At 43.3% G+C, this 20,089-nt stretch overlaps 1 protein-coding gene across 9 annotated transcripts in view; it reads left to right on the plus strand.

The window, feature by feature from the left end:
• CAMK2G (calcium/calmodulin dependent protein kinase II gamma) overlaps positions 1–20,089 on the plus strand; it is a 117,873-nt gene that overhangs the window by 64,010 nt on the left and 33,774 nt on the right. For all 9 annotated transcript variants that reach the window (XM_030950648.1, XM_030950651.1, XM_030950654.1 and 6 more), the window contains exons 4-12: positions 3,200–3,254; positions 3,829–3,894; positions 6,727–6,799; positions 9,935–10,037; positions 10,911–10,994; positions 11,846–11,940; positions 14,508–14,630; positions 16,672–16,755; positions 17,395–17,437. In XM_030950648.1, coding sequence (XP_030806508.1) covers positions 3,200–3,254; positions 3,829–3,894; positions 6,727–6,799; positions 9,935–10,037; positions 10,911–10,994; positions 11,846–11,940; positions 14,508–14,630; positions 16,672–16,755; positions 17,395–17,437 — 726 coding nt within the window. The remainder of the gene's footprint in view (positions 1–3,199; positions 3,255–3,828; positions 3,895–6,726; positions 6,800–9,934; positions 10,038–10,910; positions 10,995–11,845; positions 11,941–14,507; positions 14,631–16,671; positions 16,756–17,394; positions 17,438–20,089) is intronic.

Below are 20,089 nucleotides of genomic sequence, written 5' to 3' on the forward strand. Positions count from 1 at the left end.
GAGCTGTCCATTGCAGACTCCTTGCTGGTCAGGAAAGCTCTTGTGGCTCTGCAGGAGGGTATGTAAGCTAAACTTTAGGATGAAAAGGACACTAGGTTTTATTTCTGTTCTGCTACTGTGTATTGCTTTTATTTCTTTGCATCAGTGTGAAGTTAGGGCTGGAATTGAGAGTCATAAGAATTTTGGTATTTTCAGACTTTTATTTTGATCCTTTCTGACTCCCCTTATTGCTGTCCTGCTCCACACTTAAAGCCTACTATTCTGAGCTGTCACTCATTATTCCTGTGCAAGGTGGTGGTGCCCAGTGTAATTTTTCCTACAGCTTTTCTGGATTTTGCTATTCTACCATTACTCCCTGAGCTTCATTACCTCAGCAGCTGAATTCTCAGGCAGATTTTATTCCAGTATCATTGTGGGCTGTTGTGAGGAGGCAGCTCCCTTGTTAAGTTAATGACCTGTGTCCTCCTTCAAGGCCTTCTTCTGCTTGCAGCCCTGGAGTGGTGCACAACGTCAGTATTTATGAACTCTCTCTGTTGTCTTGTCATGGTTCCTCACCTAAGGACACAAGTAGTGTTTTACTGTCTTTGAAGGCTCTTTTTGCTGCCTCTGCCAGTCTCTGCCAGCTGAATTGCTACTTCCTTCCCTTTTCATAATGTAGCTGACAAAATTGCTTTCCTTGGGACAAAGGAATAGCACGAATCAGCCCATTTGTGTTTTATTTTCTGATGTAATTTGCTGTCCAAATCTTGTGATCAAAGTTTATCAGTCACTGTTCCCCACTTCTACCTGCCAACATGTTTACATGTCTTTTTCAAGGCTGCTGTTATCAGCATGCTGGTGGCTGTACTCCTCCATTGTGATATCACTCATGCCACTCTCCTCTGTGCTTGGTGGTTCTTGCAGTGCTTTGGTGACCATTCAGGTGCCAGAGGAAGGAGAATGCTTCTTCATGCCCACTGTGCATCACCAAACACGACCTTGTTAGTACATTCAGCTTTCCTTGAAGTTTCTCCATCTGTTCATAACGTCTCTCAGCAGACTTTTGCCTGTGTTCTGGGTTTCAGCTCTTGTTGATGTGCTTTTGTCCTGATTTCACCTCAAGCAGTCTGCACTGGAGTGCAAACTGCCCTGCACTGGAAATCCAAGTGTCTTTTTCAGCTGCTTTCCATTCTGTTTCCAATCTTGAATGGAAATCTTCTGTCCTAGGAAATACCTTTCTTCTCAGTTGTGTTTTTGTAATTCCACCTCTGCTGCTTTCTGCCAAGTGCTTGGGAGGCAAGTTTTCTTGTAAACACAAATTTGTGTTACAATAAAGTTATTACAAACCCAACTAAAACTGCTTGCTTGTAAGAATCTTTTGTTTGCAGCAAGTGATTTACAGGACGTAGTTGGTCAGGGTGATGTGTCTGTTCTCACACATTAGGAACAGCATGTTGCACCTGAATGCTGCACTGGCTTGTTCACAGCATTTTGCTGGATGGAGTGCTCCTCCCAAACCCCTGCAGTTAGGTATGCAGTAGAAATGCTAAGGAGAGGAAACTGGCCAAGGGACTAGGTCAGAGATAAAGGGAGAAAAAATATGGGAATCAGCAGGCAAAAAGAATGAGGAAAGAATTAAATCCTCTGAGAAAGGGTACTGGCAGTGGTCTCTGCACATCAGTGCTACTCTCTCTTCTGGGTTTGAGTGTGTTTGCATGCACATGGAAGGGTGCCTGAGCAAAGGAGAGTTGCAAGGAGGAGTAAAGAAGAGCACTGACAATGTGTGCAAAAGCCGTTCCATGTGTGCCCAGTGCTAGTTTGAAATCTTCCCAAGACAGTGACAGTGGTTGCTGATGTCGTGCAGTGATAAGAGGTGCAAACTGACTTCTTGATACTGACAGAGAGAAAATCATGATGCTGGGAAAATCAAGGAAGGTCACCTGCCCTGTATGTGGAAGAGAATGGAAGATAGGGAAGAGAAGCAAAGGTGCCATTGAAGTGACAGAGCAGGATAATGAGATTTTTCTTGTAACGATGAGAACGGTCAACACTGCTTTGGTCAATACTCAATTACAAGGTGTTAAAGTGACTGAGACCCAGTCTTGTCCCAGCTAGTTGCTTTACTTGGGTGAATCAATAGACAAAGATTATAGATGGTCATATGAAGAAGATGTCTTGTTCTAGTCAGGATGTGAAGGCTTAGGAATCGAGTGAAAGAGAATTGCTGACTTGTGACTGGGTGGCAGGGAAAAGAGTGATGTTCTGCAGCAGAGGAAAAAAGCAAAAAGTATGGTTTCTGTAGCCATATGAAGTTTCTCCTCTTGGGTTACAATAGTGCCTAGGTATCCAAGAATGGTCAAAGAAATGGAGATTTTGAATCAGGCAAGTGGAAATCGCACTGTGCTGAATGCATAGATACAATAGTTATTGCCTGTGTGTAACATGGGGAAAGGAGAACAGAACCTCAGAGATCAGAACCTCAATGATCCCAAAATATTAGGGGATAGTGGCCCACCATGAGCCTGGGACATGGAACAGTAAAAGGTGAAAGTTAATTTAGGTAATAGGGGCAGAATTAAGGAGGGATAGCTGAAGGTGGACGAAATTTTGAGAAGCGGAATGTGATCAAATATGTCTTTGGAAACAAGCAGGTCAGAAAAATGGGACAAGAAACAGGTTCTGAATTTTGGGTAAGGATTTGCAGTGTAAATCAGAATGAAGTGAGGAAAAAGAAATAACAGAAAAGAATATAGTTAAGCTTTATAGATAAATGGCAGAAAGGAGACCAATGGTACTGACATGCTAGTAGAGTCAGAGTCAATTTATGGGTTGAGGGTTTGTTTTGGGACTCAGGAAAAAGGTTTGTTTTAGGAAATAATGGATTGGGAGAGATGCCAAAATATGAGCATGTAGGAAAAAGTTGGCAGATGTGAAAGGAGGGTACTGAAACATTAGAGAGGAAGAATGAACAGGAGGTTAAAACTACTCAGAGCTTGTTTTGATGCTGGAGAGGGGTGAATGTATGTACAGGACACCCATCTGTTCCTTTGAGATAACAGAAGAAAATAGGTCACTAAGGGAGCACACAGAGTAAAGGGCATGGGGAATTAATAGACTGAGTGGGTTGAGGGGGGACTTGGCTGTGTGCATGAGTTTGATTTGTGAAGTGTCATATTTGCTACATGCTCTGTAAATCTCCAGTTCTTGATTGTTTTTGCAGTGCGACTCCATGACAGTATTTCAGAAGAAGGTTTCCATTACCTCGTCTTTGATCTGTAAGTATCTGTCTCTGATACTTCACCAGTGATGCAGTCACATTGGTGGTTGACTAAGAGTGGAATAAATAGCACCTGCATTAGTATCATTCTCCCTTTCTCTTTTGAGACCTGTAAATAACTCTGGCCTATTTGACAGAAATCCATTGACTGTGTGGTGGGGACAGACCAGGAAAGCTCCTGGCTCCTGGCACCAGGTGTAAGTGTGGGATGGCAAAGAATGCCTATCCTGTGTATGGAGACTAATTTTTGTCTCTGAGGCAGCCCAACAGGAGTCAGAGGAGGGCTGTCCTTCCCAAGCTCAGCATACATTATGCTCAGCAAGAAGGTGTGTGGGCAATTCGTGCACAGTGTGTCAACAGTGTCCTGTGCACTGCTGGTGCAAAGGCAGTCCAAGGGCTCAGTCATGTGCATGTAGCAGTGCTGGTGCCATGGTGGTGGAGCTGTACCCTGGTTCCCCTGGAAGGCAGTAACCCATGCAGGCTCTGGCAAATGGCCCAGGTGGGTGGCCAAATACATCCTTTAACTGCACAAGCATGGGCTCTGTAACATCCTTTGTTCTTTTGCACTTCAGGGTTACTGGTGGAGAGCTCTTTGAAGATATTGTTGCTAGAGAATACTACAGTGAAGCAGATGCCAGGTAAGACTGTTTCCAGACCCCTGCATGTGTTTTCCATGTACAAGTACAAGTGGAATGAGTTTCCTGACTGCTGATCTGTGTGTGGCTTTGTTCTAACACTCTTGCCCCTTGTCTGGATAAAACAAATCCTCTTTCTGCTATTAGCATGAACTTAATTGTCACCAGACAGCCTGACTCAGTACAGCTCTAGCCCTTGCCCACTTGGAGATCTTGCTATTTCTGCCACTTGCAGATGCTGTGCTCTTTGCTGGGAGAGCCACTGCTAGCAGCTGTGTCCTACCTGGCCTTTTTGGTGACAGTATGCCCTTACTGAGCAAATATAAAGGAAAGCTGTGAGGGTGCTGCCTGCTTGGCCTTTTTCTTCTTCTAGCAGGGTTTCCAGTGATGTGCCACTGCTGTTGGGCAGATCCATTCAATTTGCCTGCACCTAGGTAATGGTTTACAGGACAGGGGGCTTTGAAGGCTGTGTTTCTGTGGAAGCCCTGTGGAAGCCCTCTCTGACTGTCAGCTGGTTAGTGCAGTGACAGAAGGCACAACATGAGAGAGCAACCTTCATATTTTAATGTTAAAAAGATTTAGAGTTATGCCCTTCCGTTCCTGAATGTGTCCCCTCTCTCCCACATGTGAGTTTCCTGAAGTGGCACGTGCATGTCCCTCTTTATACAGGGTGGGTGTTATGTGCAGCAGTAGCTGAGAGTTTTGTCTGACCCATCTGCTGGACATGCAGCATCTGGAATCAAAGCTGGGATTAGGCCACTCCTGCTCTGCTTTTGCATGGCCTCAGAGTGGCCCAGTGGTGACATTTCACCCTGCAGACTGAACAGCCAGTCATGTTCTTATACCATACTAACCCTTACTGAAGCAGGGTTCAGGGGAGCCGTGAGAAGAGAGGAGTAAGAAGGAAGTAGTGGGTACTGTGGCAGGTTGAGCTTGGTAGGCAGTACTTTAAGGACAAAGATACTGAGTGCAGGGAGGGAAAGAGAGTGTGACCTGAGGTGTTGGTGTAGGTACTGCTAATGGAGTCTGCAGGCACTTATTTGCTTTCCCCGTGGTTCACTTACAGTGTGTGTCTTCTGGTCATTGCAGGCTTTCAAATGAGGCACTGCCCTGCGTGCTCTGCCAGGAGCCATCTGGTGATTGGGAAGGCCAGTGAACTCATCAGCTCTGCTGGAGCTCCTGGCAGAGAGGTCTGAGAGCCCCATAGATGTTTTCAGTGGGGTGTACAGATCCTGTAGGCACAGCATCTCAGATGGATACACAGTCAATCATGCCACTCTGCCTTGAAGTTGGGAAGTTTTGAGGTTATCAATCACAATCCTTCCCCTGTTCCTCTTGCCAGTGCCTGCTCCCTGAAGTGCTCAGAAGCTGTCAGTGACTGACACTGCTCAGGAAAATTATGGCAGGGTTAGGGGAAAAGGAGGACTGTCTGTTGCTCTGTGAGCCCTCCTTAGGGTGCTGAGCCCTCTGACTGTCAGCTGGTCAGGTCTCCAAGTGCCCACAAGATGACAGAGTGAAACTCCTCCCTTTCTCTCCCTGAGCTGTGCTGAATTCCAGAGCAGTCTGAGAGAGCGAGGGAGCGAGGTCTGTGCCAATCTGCCGTGTTTGGCTCGCCTGGGACACCTCACACTTTTGCCATTTTTGGCCAGAAAATCTCTCTCGCTCAGGCTCAGCTCTGTTCTAATTATACATTTTTGTTTTGGGAGCAGGGAGATTTTCATGGATTCTGACCCTGAAGATCGTACTGCCAGCTCCAGAGGGCGGGGGATAGCAAATACACAGTGCTGTACCTCCTCTACTCTTCCTCTCCTTACCCTCTTCCCATCTTTTCCTGGAGCCTTTTTTCCTTTCCTCAAGTATTTCACTCATTTCAGATTTGTTCCTCTGAGATTTGTAGAAGTCAGTGAAGGGTCTGAGAGATCCTACAGTGAGGACATAGATCTCTCTGAGTTGTCCACATCTGTGTGCTTACTGCCCAGCCATAGTTGTCAAAATCCCTATTCTGTTCCACATGCACCCTTGGGAGCCAAGTAAATGTTTAATGGAAGAGATGGTTCCAACCTGGAATCTCACCCATGGGTGGATTGTGCTGTTGTTATGCGACAGGTGTAAATAACATCTTGTTTTTATCCCTGTGGTTTACAGCAGTGGGAATGGCAGAGACAGGGTTTTCTGTGAGCTGGGGGAGTGCAGCACGCTGCACTTAACGGAATGAGTCTGCTTTTCAGATTACTAACCCCTTAAGTGGGATCTGTACTTAAAAGGCACCCAGCAAGCGGGTGTGTGTGCACACTGTGTATATAAAGTGCTTGAGATGCTGCTCTGAAAGCTTTGCAAACTGGCAGGCACCCAGGCGTCGTCATCCTGAATTTTCTGGGGGAGGCTGCTGCCCTCCCAAAGTTTATTCTTTGCTCAGAACTAGCCCAGTGGAATGTTTCCTGGAGTGATTTGGTCTTGCTTGCACAATTTTGGCTGCTGTTTGAAGATACTCAGATACCTTGGTTGTTCTGTGTGGGGTGGGCACTGTTGGCTGAAGGAACAAGTGAGAGGCTTAGTATGATGGGAAGGGAAGGAAGGAGATGATGGGAGGTAGGAGAGAGGCTTTGTGGTCCTGCTACAGAAAGGATGTTTGGCATCCTGTTACTGGGGGGGCTGGGGTCGTTCAGCTGTGGTGGTGCTGAGCTGTGGCATCCACTGCTCATGAGGAAGACATTCAGCATGAGATCTTGAATGCCCTGTAGTACAAATATAAAAGTTGGGGAGGTAGTTCTGGGATGAGATGAGATGTTAAATGTGTGTGCATAACTTTGTGTGTGTCTCCCTTTTATCTTGCAGCCACTGTATTCATCAGATACTGGAGAGTGTGAATCACATTCACCAGCATGATATTGTGCACAGGGACTTGAAGGTAATGTTTCCTCTGTGCTGTAGTCTGAGGAGAGCAGCCAGGGGATCATTGGAAGAGGCAAGACAGGAATATTGTGTTGCCAGCTGGCAGGGATTTTTGTGTGGGCTTTTTTTTGTTTGGTTTTGTTGTTTTTTGTGGTTTTTTTCTTTACTTGAACTGGGTTCAGGGGTTCCTGAAGCACAAATTTGCTTCTTCAGAGTTTTCTAGAGGGCTAGAGGGTGTGATGAACTCCCAAGGAAGTTTTCAGTCTTTGTGAACCTTGCCAGTTCTCAGCTTCTCTGAGGCAGCTCCAGGATGTGGTAGTTGTGAATCTTGGAGAGAAGTATGCTTCCAGAGAAACTTGGGTACGATTCATTATAATGAAGGACACTTTCTAGTTTGTGATTGAAGAGATCTCTAGAGACCTGGAGCAATCTTTGTTCAATCTGCCAGGATGAATTTGTCTGCACAGAACATGTATATTTTTATTCTGCACTGCTGCCAGATACATGCCACTGCGCTAGGGCAGAGATGTTCAACAAGAATTTTTTGTGTTATTTCTTTCTTCTCTCATCAGTAGAAACATTTTTAATCTAAAACCAAAACTGCTGGCCAGTGAAAGACTGGATGAATCAATCATTTGGCACATTATAACACATTTATAGCCCCTAAGCCTCCACAGTAGTCTCCTAAACTCCCCAAACTGGGCAGCTGTGCTGGGAGCTGGGCAGGCTCCAGAATGAAGAGATTTGTGCAGGAAAGTCTGCATGCCCTGGAGCCTTCTCTGTCTAAAGTGGCAATGGTGATGGTCACCAACAGTCCAGTTAAGTTAATGCAGGATGACACCTGCTGCTAGTGTTGGTTTGGGCTTGTTAAACAATGTGCGAGGGGGAAGGTAGAAAAATATTTTGCAGAGAGCAAGGTAAAAGCACACTGCAACTTCGGTAGCGGTTCCTCTGGTGTTTTGATCTCGTGGAGAACCCTTTGTGTTTCTGACAAACTCCCATGCAACACTTTTGACCTTATGCTTCACTACACTGTGAAAATGCAAATGGTCTACTGTGGACTGTGGCTGCTCCTGATTAGACCCAATGCCAGCTCCTGAGAAAGCAGCATCCAAGAGGCACTAGTGCCCAAAATTAGGGAGTCTATGAAAATCAATAGTGTTTTCCAGTACAGAAGAAGCTTTCGTTGTTCAAATATAATCTGGTTTCCTTCTAACAGTTTTGTTTGTAGGAAAGCTAGGAACTTGTTCAGAATTTATCAGCTTCTAGACACTCCCTGTTGTAATTAATATGTTTCTTCTGTTGCTTGCTCTGATTGTCTGAAACTATCCAGGCCTGAGGAGTAACCATTCCTTTTAGCAATGAAAGTTCCTATGCTTTTTATTTACTATTTAGCTCCTCTCCAAAAGCTTGGCCTTCAGGGTCAGTATGTAATAACTGCAGAGCCTGCTTCAAGTAAGGTTTTGTCTTTTGCACCTCACTCTCATAAGCCTGTCTTTTGGTTGACATGCTATTAAAGAATGTCAAATATTGAGCTGCCTATAGGGACTGTAAGAAATTAGGGAGTGCATTCACATCCTCACCAAAAAGTATGTGAAACCTGAGACAGCCCATATGTTGGCAAACATGCACATGGATAAGCACCATTAGCCTTAAGGTGTTTGCTTCTAAAATAGAGGTACAAAGTGCTTAAATGTTGCTCTTAGTCAAGCTAGGCCTAGGTGCAATCTGGAGTTGAGAGGGATTTTCAGAATATTTAATTGATCTTCTGCTTTAGGGTCTTGTTTATAGTGGTGAATTTTCATTAGTGTAGCTTAATTACCACAATCTTTTCTCTTGCCATATAGTGAAAAGCCAGTGGCATCCAAATGTATGGAGACCCAGCTGTCCTTCCTTCCATGCTGCTTATGGCAAGGACTGTGTTGAGGAAGACTTTTCTCTTTTCATTCAAGGCAGAAGTAGGCACATGCCCAGTACTTCAGGACAGATGAGTGAGCAAAGCATCTTGTGCCTATCAGGGAGAACAGGGGTAAAGAGTTGCTATGGGGTGAAAATAGTGAGCAGGCTGCAAGAAAGACCCTTATCAGATTTTTGAAACTGAGACAAGCTCCTGTTTCTGGATTTCCAGGTATCCATCCTGCTCAGTTAAAAAATCTACTTGATAACAAATTGCATAAAAGATGAGAAGAGGTTAGGATAAGAAACCACCGTTTGACCTGCCTGTCTTCAAATTGATTTTCCTGCAAAGCCATAATAGCCATCAGCTTAAAGGCTTTGGGGTTTCAAGGGGTCCCATGTAGCTAGCTGCTCTGGTGCTTCAGAGGAAGCTCCCAATTCTCAGTCCACTTTTTGGAGTGGTGTAAAGCCTTCTGCTGAAGTCCTGTGCTGGAACACAGTTTGAGTGAGATTCATTCAGGGTGGAAATATGAGGGTCAAAAGTCTGTCTCCCTTTCCTGGCGCATGGAAAAAGTGACATAGTTGCTTCTTGTGTAGGTGATGGCAGCAGTAGCAAGACAGAATATTTTATGCTGCTGTAAATGTGTAGCATGAAAAAATTGCTTACAAGAATACTCACTACTGTGCTGCTTATGCCAGTTTGAGGCTGAGGCTTTTTCTGTAAGGGATGAAAACTACTGCCTAGCCAGATGATGCCTTCCCACATTACAGCAGTGTGTTTGGCAGCCCTTATTAGCATCATATTTACTTTTTCAGTGCCTTGGGGACTGTCTAATGTTCAAGGGGAGAAACATCACTGCAGATTGTATCTCCTGCATTGTCCCTCCCTTCTTCCCCCGCTTCCCTTTCCCCTCCCCCCAGTTATCCTCTCTGAGGAAGGCAGAAGAGAATTTTGGCTTAAGTGCTGCAGAAACTGTACTGCCAGTGCCCTCTGGTGTCAGCATGTGATGTATGGGCTGGGTTGGAAGAGGCTCTGTCTCCCACAGAGGAGCCAGAGGATTTGTGTTAGACTTGACCAATTTTCTGCCACTCTGGGTCAAGGCCATTTGTTGCTGTTGCTATGTCTTCATCTGAACAGGTTTAGTACTGCATGCTAAATTCAGTCAGCAGGTGCAATTTAGTGATGTGAATACTAGCTGAGAGGTTTTAACAAGGATGTCAGTCTTTCATTCTCTTTTTTCTTTCTTCTCCTCAGCCTGAGAATTTACTACTAGCGAGTAAATGTAAGGGTGCTGCTGTCAAACTGGCTGACTTCGGACTGGCTATAGAAGTCCAGGGAGAGCAGCAGGCCTGGTTTGGTAAGACTGTTTGAGCTTTCCCAGCTTTGCTCCCCTGCTTTCTGGTGGCTGGTGGGGTTGCACCTCCTGAGTACTTTGTCTCAGCTCTTCCAGCACACTTCTCTGTATTTGGCTGTTTCTTTGCCAAGCATGAGAGTCTCTGGGTCTTAGGCTCAAGCCTAGGTGCAATAGAGGAAAAACTAATAAAGAAAGACAGAAAAAATGGCTATGTGTTTCTCCATTTTTCTTCTCAGTTTACAGTAGATACTAGTGTCAGAGATGAATGCAGCTGCTAAGTTTAGACCCTGATCTGAACTTTCCTACTGCTCAGAAGTGTAGACATCTGGAATTTTGTTTGGTCACTTTACAGAAATGCATTTGACCTAGCCTTTCTCAGGCACATTTGGATCTGACTTTATCTTTGTTTAGCTAAAACATAATTAGAAATGAGACCTTTTCAGGCTAAAATCAGCTCTGATACTCTGCAATGCTAAAGAGATTCTGGAAAAACTACTTCTTTTCCTGGTCTCCCCATACCACTCAGCAATCAGATGTGTCCCATTTGTGTCTTGTGTTTTCAAACTCCAAGCCATTATATGTAACAATTATATAAGGCCTGGCATACAAATTTATGCCCAGCTGGTTGACACAATCCCTCTTGTCTGTTTTTCCTGCAATACACAGGCACTGGATCCCATCTGATTTTCTGTTTTATTTTGGGGTTTCTTGCCTCTTTTTGCTGGTTTTCCAAGAGACAGCTCTAGCAAATAAGAGATGAAGGGTGGGAGAGACAGGTTTTGGAATTTGTTAGTTACCACTAGTGGATTTTGGGATATGGCAAGCTCTCTTCTGCTTGGGTGCTGTAAGTACTTCATGTCATCCATTTTCTGGCAGGGTTTGCTGGTACTCCAGGCTACCTCTCCCCTGAAGTCTTAAGAAAAGATCCTTATGGAAAACCAGTGGATATATGGGCATGTGGTAAGATTTGACAAAATGTTTTACACTTAAACATCATTTCATGTAAAAGAGTGATTCCTTGTAGCATGTTGCTGGGAGGGTGCACAGTGCTCCTTCTTACTGGGTGGAGACATGAAGGCACAACTGAGGATAAGCACCTTGTGTAGATGGAATGAATATCACTTAATTCTGGCTCCTAATCTTTTCCTTGGGCCATCTATCAGATGTTTGAGACTCAGGAGATAGGACCTGTCTATGCTTTGCAGAGTCAGTTGTTTAGATAACTGTAGCAATTTCCTATTACACTAACTATGTAGAAGATTAAATACTGAAGAGGGATGATTTTTAAAAAAGAAAATAAGTAAGTGTTAATGTATCTGGGACAGATAAGTTTAAAAATTTGTGATATCAGTATTGCCTGACATGGACTAAATGGTTCTCTGCAGGCCAGGAGTGTCAGCTTTGTCAGTGTCATTTTTGTCCCAACACCATGCACAGTAAGCATCTAAAAACAGAGTCCTTGCTAAAACATCCCTTGCTGCCCAGGAACCCTAGGAGATGCGGCTTCATCTTACTCTGAGAGCAGCTGGGAGTTGTGGCTCACCAGCCATGGTAGCCAGAGGAGGGTAGAAGGACACTATGCAGCTCGTTCTAGCTCCTGACACCGGCGTTAAGAGCTGAACATGAGGTGCCAGGGTGAGCAGGTGACAGATTTGTACTGTGCTTTGCTATCTCAGAAGGCTAAATATGATTGCAAATGAATCTATGGAGCAATCATTGCCTTGGGGACTGTCAGGAGGGAAGGAAGAGGGGCTGAAGGAATAAATGGCATATGAGCCTAACCATAGTGTATCTGTGTCTCTCCCTCCCAGGAGTGATTCTGTACATATTACTAGTGGGGTACCCTCCCTTTTGGGATGAAGATCAGCACAAACTCTATCAGCAGATCAAGGCCGGAGCCTATGACGTAAGGGCACTTTCTTGCTGAGTACCTGCATGGGTGTAGAAGCCATCCAGACATGGCACTGTCTTACCTGGTGTCCTGCAGCAGGCCAAGCTTCTGTGCCAAGTGATGTTTGACGTGCTCATACAGCTCGCTGTCTTCACTGCCTGGGACACAGCCCCCGCTGTCTGGGGCTGCTGGAGGGATATGAAGGGAAAGCATCACAGTGGGCACTAGAACATTGGCACTTGTTAGGGAAATGCAGAGGTGGGAAATGGTGTCTTCTAATGCTGATATTTTTAGTGGAGTAGAGGGAAGATAGAATGAAGGAGCCTGTCTTTGTCAAAGCCTAATAAAAAGTATGGGGATGTATTCTGTAGAATATTAGCTTCAGTTATAGTCTTTTACTCCTCTGTGCTGTAGTCCATGGGAAGCATGGAGCTCAGTGAGAAGACTGAATGGTGGGGGGCCATTGGGAGGGGTGGCTTTGTGGTGGGAATCAGCATGGTGGATTGGGTTGGAGGCTCTTGTAAAAAGCCAAGCAGATCATAGAATGCTTCTCAGAGCACAGCAAAACTGAGGTGTAATAAGTGCCTGAAAGAGGAATAGCAAGGAGGTTAGTACTGAGGGAAACAAAGGTGGAATAAAATATAATTAGAGTACCACAGCTTTAAGGTTTGACGTAAATTCTTCTATGTAAGGAGAGGTTTGAGAGGGAAGAGGGAACTCCTGGAAATCCTAGTTCAAAGCCTGTGGGCATGAATATCAAGAGGAAGTTGGGGAGTTCTTTTTGTAGGCTGTCTTGTGGTTTGAATTAAACAAAAATAAAACCCCATAAGGTGAGGGTTCTGCTGGACTCTTTCTACCAGTTACCTCCCAGCTTCTGTGCTTCAGACCGTGAGAGCAGCTGTACTGGTGAGAACAAAGGTTTGCCTATGTCCTGGCTCTGTGGCTTTCCTGAGTGAAAGCAAAGTGATGTCTTTGTACTTGATAGCTTTAAATGGACTTGTGTTCTTCTCTTGCCTTGCTGCCTCTCCAGTTTTTGTGTTGGTTGTTCTTATTTGAAACATTTTTGCACTAATTATATCAATGGGGATTGTCAAAACACTTCAGGGATTAAATACCTCTTTCTTTAAGTCATGAAGAGTGAAGTGCCTGATTCCTCCTTACCTATCTATTGTTTTTGAATTCTTATCTCTAGTGAACAAATTTCACTAGATCCTTCCCTCATTTTGCCTGATAGAAAACTGCTGCATTTTACTGATGCACCTGTCCCTGGTGTCCTTACCCAGCGCCAAGGGGCCTGTAGGCACATGACCAGTCTGTTCTCCCTTGACCAGACAGGAAGTGGCAACAGTGAAAACAGTGATTTTTTATTTTTTTTTTTGTACTTTGTGCTGTTGGGTAGGGGTTTTGCAAGACATCACCATGAATACTTCAGAGTTCAGGTGTGGGATAAGTGTCCTTGCTTGAAACTTCAGTATCATGATTTTTGAGCATCCTCATGCAATGTTTGCAGAACAAATTGTATAATGCCTTAGTGATGCCTGCAAATGCAGAAATGAGATTATATGCAAATCTAATACAGCAGGTGTATTGTTATGACCCAACTGAGAAAAAGGATGAGAAAAAAAGATGGAATGAACACCTTTTTCTAAATTCTAGTACTGTAAGGAAATGTTTTCAGGATAAATCAATTTTTGTCTTCCACTTAAAAACAGGGAGCTTCACCCCAACAGCATATTTGTGTTCTGAAGATCACCTGTATTTGTACAGTAGATTCATATCATTTAATTTCAGCATGCTGTCGTCCATACCACATTCAAGCCTTTACAGGATGGTGTAAATATCTCATCTTTATCATTGCTGGAATTATAGCAGAAAGCAGTTACCCCTCATGGATGATCAGCAGATGAAACACTTAAAATTCTTTTCTTTGTTTGCATGCTTCTGTATTCTCATCCACTGTTACATCTCTCTTGCCCCCCAAGTATTGGTATGGTAGGTTGTTGCTAACAACTTGCTGGTGGGTTGCTACACCCAAGTGACTGGTATTGTTCCAGGATACTGTGTTTTATGGTGGGAAAAGTGTACCTGGTGGGATGTTCCCTGTTAGTGGGTTTTGCTTTCATGCAGTTTTGCTGTAGTTAACTGTTTGTGATTTTTCATAAGCTATTAGAGCTTTTAGCATGCTGTAGAAAGACAGGTGGGGTAAAAAAGATAGTGCCTGTGTTTTTCTTGTAAGAACTTGGTTAAAAAGATCTGTGACTTTACTTTTTTAACTGTTGAGTGTGAAAGAAGTTCAAAGGTATGAGTGATTCCTAAAAGGTTTTTAAACTCTTAATCTTCTTGCTTATATCTGGTGAATGGTACAGGTGTGTCCTGCTGTCTGGTACCATTCATTTGTTGGATTCTGGATGATTTTTGTTCAGTATGAGTTTTCACAAAAACTGGTGGGTTTTGCAAATGTGTTAGCCCTGCCATCAAAAGGGCAAAGGCTGGAATTTAGCTGTGTAGCAGGGAAGAATCTCTTCTGCTAGTAGAAGATATTTCTATTCAGTTCATCATCTGTTCCTTCTTCCTCTTTTTAGTTCCCATCACCTGAGTGGGACACTGTGACTCCTGAAGCCAAGAATTTGATTAACCAGATGCTGACGATAAACCCAGCGAAGCGCATCACAGCTGACCAGGCTCTCAAACACCCATGGGTTTGTGTAAGTGTTCTCCTTGTTACAGGTTTGCCTTGAATGGACATGCCAGGAAGACTTGAAGGACCCAGTGTATTTCTGTGGTGGCAAAACCACCACATTCCAGCCTACAATTGCAAATATTTCAGTTTTTTTTTTTTTGGATAGTGACCTTCAACAAGCCAACTTTGTCACGCTCTGGTGCTTTTATTGCCACAGTAGTAAAAAAAAAAATCCCTTATTCTTTTAGAATTTTGTCAGTGTCCACAGTTTCTTGTTTTTTCCCCACATCTTTTCCAATGCATAGCATCCTAAAATATCAAATTGAGTTTGGCATCAGACAAAAATTTTAGGACCATTTTGTTCTTCATCTCTGCTTTAGTTTATGGCATAGCATCTTGGCAATATTTGGGACATTTCTGCTATGCTGCAGCTTGACTGGCTGTAAACTTGAAATCAGCAAAAAATCTTTTGCTGTTCTATGTATGTAGTTTCTGCCTTGCCAGACCTCACACATAAGTATTTTTCATCTTTTGCAAAGTTGGCAAGGAAATCCCAGAACACAGCTGGGTGTGGGTGTAGGGGAGGGCAGCAGTGATGCACTTTTATCTCTGCAGGATGAAATAGTTTGACCTAAGTCTTACCAGATGCTCTGGTAATACCACAGCATACTTCTGGGATGGATCTAGTGTGCTCCTTTGCCCATTTGTTCTTGAAAAGCTGTGGTGGTGGTGTCCTTATACCACAAATCAACAGATAGCAATTTAAAGTTAATTATGTAAACATCTGTCTAACAGGAGTGTCAGCTGTAAGATGATGCAGTTCCTTGGAAGTCAAAACTTCACACTAGCTGAGACTGCGTGTATTTTTTTTTCTCCTTGCATGCTTATAATCAAGTTCCTGCGTATTAAACTTTCCTCCCAATGCCTGTAGCCAAAGTTGTATTATGATAGCCCGCTCCCTGTGGCAACTTTCCTTCTCTGAGCTAGGGAGAGTCTGATTTCACTTCCCAGCCATGTCAGCCTCTCGCTGAAACTGCCTCCTGTTGAGTCTGTTGTTTCCCTTTGCTTTGCAGTCCCTGTGTGCACAACATGTTTTTTTCTGGATATGTATGGCTCCTCTAAAGTAAATGTTGTAGGAAATCAAAAAAAGTTTAAAAGTTTATCTGAGACACTGAGTGTCTTAGCATCACTGAACTTCTGAAATATGTGTCCTGATTCTTCTAAGTGCACAGTGAACAACTGGACATCACTGTCTGTCCTGAGGAGGCTGGAGGAACAGTGACCTGTTGTTTGAGGACACTTTGGCTACATTCTCCCCACACACTGCCATGTGTACTGCAGTAGGTGACCAGCTTTGACTATAGGATCAAAGCAGACACTTCCCATGAAACTAGCTGAATATACGCACAGGTTACAGTTCTTTTGGGTATTGCAGAATTTTTTCCAAGCAAGAGAAAGTTAGTGGAGATTTTGTTCACACTTACCTGCCAGGTTAGAAATTCACCCACTGTCCTCGTAAAGGGAATTCAGGCTTGGGGTTCTATGCAAGAGCAACAGCTACTTTGGCATTAGTCACTGGCTTCCTCATGTGCTCTAAATGCTTGGCACTAACAGTCTCTGGTTTCCTCTTGTGGTCTTAATGGCTGCAGCACTTCTGGGAAGTTGTCTTTTAGCAGTTGATGGCATCCCAGTCTGCTGTGGATGACAGATGTGCATCACTGCATAGAGATTATGCTCATTTTTTTCCATTGATACAATAGAAATACGTGATCTTTGCTCTTACTGTCTTAAATCCTGTGTGTGCCTGAAAGGCAGGGAGCACTGGTTCTCACCTTTACTTCAGTCATGAATTTCTTGTGTGCAGTCCTGTCATAGTCCATCTTGATTTAATGTATCTTGCTGGAAGTTCTCAGGTTATGAACCAGTTGCAGTGCTTTGCATCCGTGCAGTGGTGAGAGGCTTGGCCATGTCAGCCTGAATGTGTTGGTTGTCTGCAAGTGGAATGAACTTCCCTGGCTGATTTGGTGTGGGTATGTTCTTGACCTTCTGCTGTTCCTGTTTTTCAGCAACGATCCACTGTCGCATCAATGATGCACAGGCAGGAGACTGTGGAATGCTTGAGAAAGTTCAATGCTAGAAGGAAGCTAAAGGTAAGTACATCTTAATTCATTTTAGGTTTGATTTTAGTTCTCTGAATTTGAGGTTAGTGCCTTCCTAGCAGCAATACTTTTTTTCATGAGTAGCACAGTTTTAGAGAAGTACCTTATGTGACTCTCCAGTACAGGGCACTGAAGTAGTGTACTGAGGAGCTGGGTAGTTTCTTTCTCCAAGCTCTAAGTTTCCCATGCCTCCTCTGCTACATATTCACCCCTTCTAGTTTCTGCCAGTGAGTTGAAATAGAGCAGGTAGTTCTGGGACTTTTAGTTCTGCACCTTCCAGTACTAGTGTTACCAGTTGCCTGCAGCTGGGGCAAAGCCTCTGCCTATGCACAAAGCAGCTCTCTGCTATGTGAAGTCTAGGAAGTAGCTATATGTTTAATTCTTAGTGCCATTTCAGATTTCCTAGGCTATCCTGCCTGGCATCTAGCTGCTGCTCTAGAAAGGCAGGACTGTGAGTGGTCCTGTATTTGGCCTAAGAGGCACACGTGAGAATCCTGGATACACTGGGGTTCTTCAGGGTACCAGTGGGTGCCTCTGCGTTGGTAACTGATGCATTATGTCCTCCATGGGTCAGCCCAGCCCCTTTCTCAAGTGGCACTTTGTGTAATCACTGCTTTGTCTTCCCCACAGGGTGCAATCCTCACGACGATGCTTGTGTCTCGGAATTTTTCAGGTAAGTCCTCAATGTTCCCATCCCTTCCTTGGTTTTGTTTTGTGTGAGTGAACTGGAGAATATTTTAACCATTTTGGGGTCGAGTAGGAGGGGAGGAAACATGATTTCAGTTCATCATGGTGTAATGGTGGTTACTTTCCCTGAGCTGGTGACCAGTGTGAAATAGGAAATTATTTGTTTGGAGAGGAGCTCATGGTATTGTAGTCTGGCACAAAACAGAAGTCAGCTTCCATAATTGTCTCATGATATTTTATTAGCAAATTTCTTGTGAGAAATTCTAGCTGGTATATTAGCTTTCCCATCATAAACCAGGAGTGAAGAGCTCTTATTAGGTAGGAATGTTTCCTTCAAACTTGAGGCAGGGACAGGGAAGTAATACTGGTGAGATTAGGGACAGGAGCTATTTGGATATTGCATTACTTTGACTCATCAAAAATGGGTCTGAAGTGTCTGGCTATTAGTTTTCCTTCTTGGAGTCTCAGAAGTGGTTTTCATCCTTTTAAATTTAATAGCTGGTAGTGTGGCTCCCACCCAAGTGCATTACGTAGTGCATTTACTGAAAATTCAAATCTCAACATGTAAATCCATGCTTTTTGGAAGATTAGTGTCTTGGCTCAGCACACCTAGGTGACGCAGTCTTATCTGGGTTCATTTTCATTTGGGTGGAAAACCTCTATTTGTAAGTGCTTTTGGTTTATGGGATCTTTGTTTTCTTTACCCTCTTTGTAATTTTCTTTCTCTTTTAAAAGAGTAGTCATTGAATGCATGAGTCAGATTTTTATTGCACCTGACTACAGCTGCTTTCAAGTGGAAGTCTGCTATGTGGATTATGTGATGATGGAAGTGTATTGATTTCATCTGGCCATTTACTAATGGTGGATACCAATACTTTTATTCTGGATGTTTTTACAATGAACTTGTAATTGGAATGAAAACCTCTGTGAAATGATCATCCCAGCACATTCATGCATACATTCTTCTGTGAGCTCAAGGCAGCATTTTTAACCTCCTGTATGGTGATGTTAAAAAAAAACAATTATGTGAAACTCTGCTACAATTAGGGCCAGCCTTCACCAACATCCAAACTGTTTTTCTTCGTTCTTGCTTTCAGGTAGACCTGTGCCAATATGTCAGCATTACTTGTGACTACAACAATTTCTTTTTTCTGAATTTCTCATAGTTTTGCCGTAAAGGGATAGAGTAATTTTATCCATTCATCGGTCCCACAGTTGTGCTATTACAGGACTTTAAAATGCTATACTGTTTTCTGAGGTTGATTCTGAAATAACTGTTTGAGGAGCTATGGCACAATGACAGGACTTCCAAAGGCCTGTACAGAGCTAAACATTTTCTTGGGCCTTCTGCTGGTGTGAACTGTTTTTGTTCTATTTACACGGCTCATCTTTATTTCACTTAATTGATGATTCTGGAATAGTCAGGGGTTTTATTACTTTTTTATAAATAGAAGTTTTAGATAATTTTTAGTCTGCGAATGTTGTCACTTCGAAGCTGCAGAAGTGCTTGGGTGAGAAAATCTCTTATGGGTAAGATTTTGAGTACATGAAATGCCAGAGAGAAGGGTTCTCCTTAATGGTGTGTGATCTGTACATCTACTTAATCCCTGAGCTAGTACTGAGGAGGAAAAAGCTTGCTCTACTCATTCTTCTCTGTGTCAAGGGCTGGAGCTGCTGGATCCACTTCAGTTAACAGCTGAAGAAAAGGAAATCCTAGGTGGCCCATAGCAAGTGCAGGGTTTGCAGTGTCACTGAGTTCTGCTTTGAATATAAACTGTGATTCCAAGTATGAGACACTCAGAAAAACTGTCCAGAGGGAGATGTTGTGAATTTAGATGCAAAGCCTCTGTCGAGAGTAGCAATTCCTTACCTTTTTATGTGTTTTTAGACGGATGAGATCATCTACTCCTGTTCCTTTGCAGGACTCTGTGTAATATGAGCTTGACTTTTTAAAATTGTAATTATTTTTAATTTACTTTGGTTTTCTAGTTGGCTGCAGTTGAAGTAGATACATCTGCTGAAATTAAAGAATAAATGCATGCTAACTAAAAGTAATAAGTTTAAAAGTTTGTGTGGGAACTTTAGGTAGGCCTCAGACTTGAAGGGTTCTGCAATAATATTTCTGTCTTTCTGTCTTTCTTCCTTTCTTCCTTTCTTTCTTTCTTCCTTTCCCTAAAACCCTTAAGGAGTTTTTATTTTTCTCTAATTGGGTGACACTATTTTGTGGATTTTTAAAAGTTCCATTCGCAGCAGACAGGGAACAGAATGAAGAGAGAAGCTTCTTCTTGCCTGGGGATGAGATCTCCTAAAAGCTTCTTTCATAGATGTTTTGAACAAAAAGGAAAATAAAGGCTCATGTGACCCAGCATCAATTAATTAGGCATGATTGTACTATCTGCAGGAAATATGAGAAGACTCCTTTAATCTCATTGCCATTGCTATCTCCTGTGTCACATTTTGTAGTATGGAGCTCCTTCTCTGTATAGGCCTGTGACAAGTTGTATTCCTAAAGAATCTGTAGCAGTACTTTCTCTCTCTCTCTCCTTAGCCCATCAAAAATTCTTACTTGTTACAAAGAAAAAAAAAGTTTCTGTTCTTTTGTGAGTAATTTGTTGCTTGCTGTGTGCCTTTTGCCCCA

Source organism: Camarhynchus parvulus, chromosome 6 (genome assembly GCF_901933205.1).
Source record: "Camarhynchus parvulus chromosome 6, STF_HiC, whole genome shotgun sequence".
NCBI classification, from domain to species: Eukaryota; Metazoa; Chordata; class Aves; order Passeriformes; family Thraupidae; genus Camarhynchus; species Camarhynchus parvulus.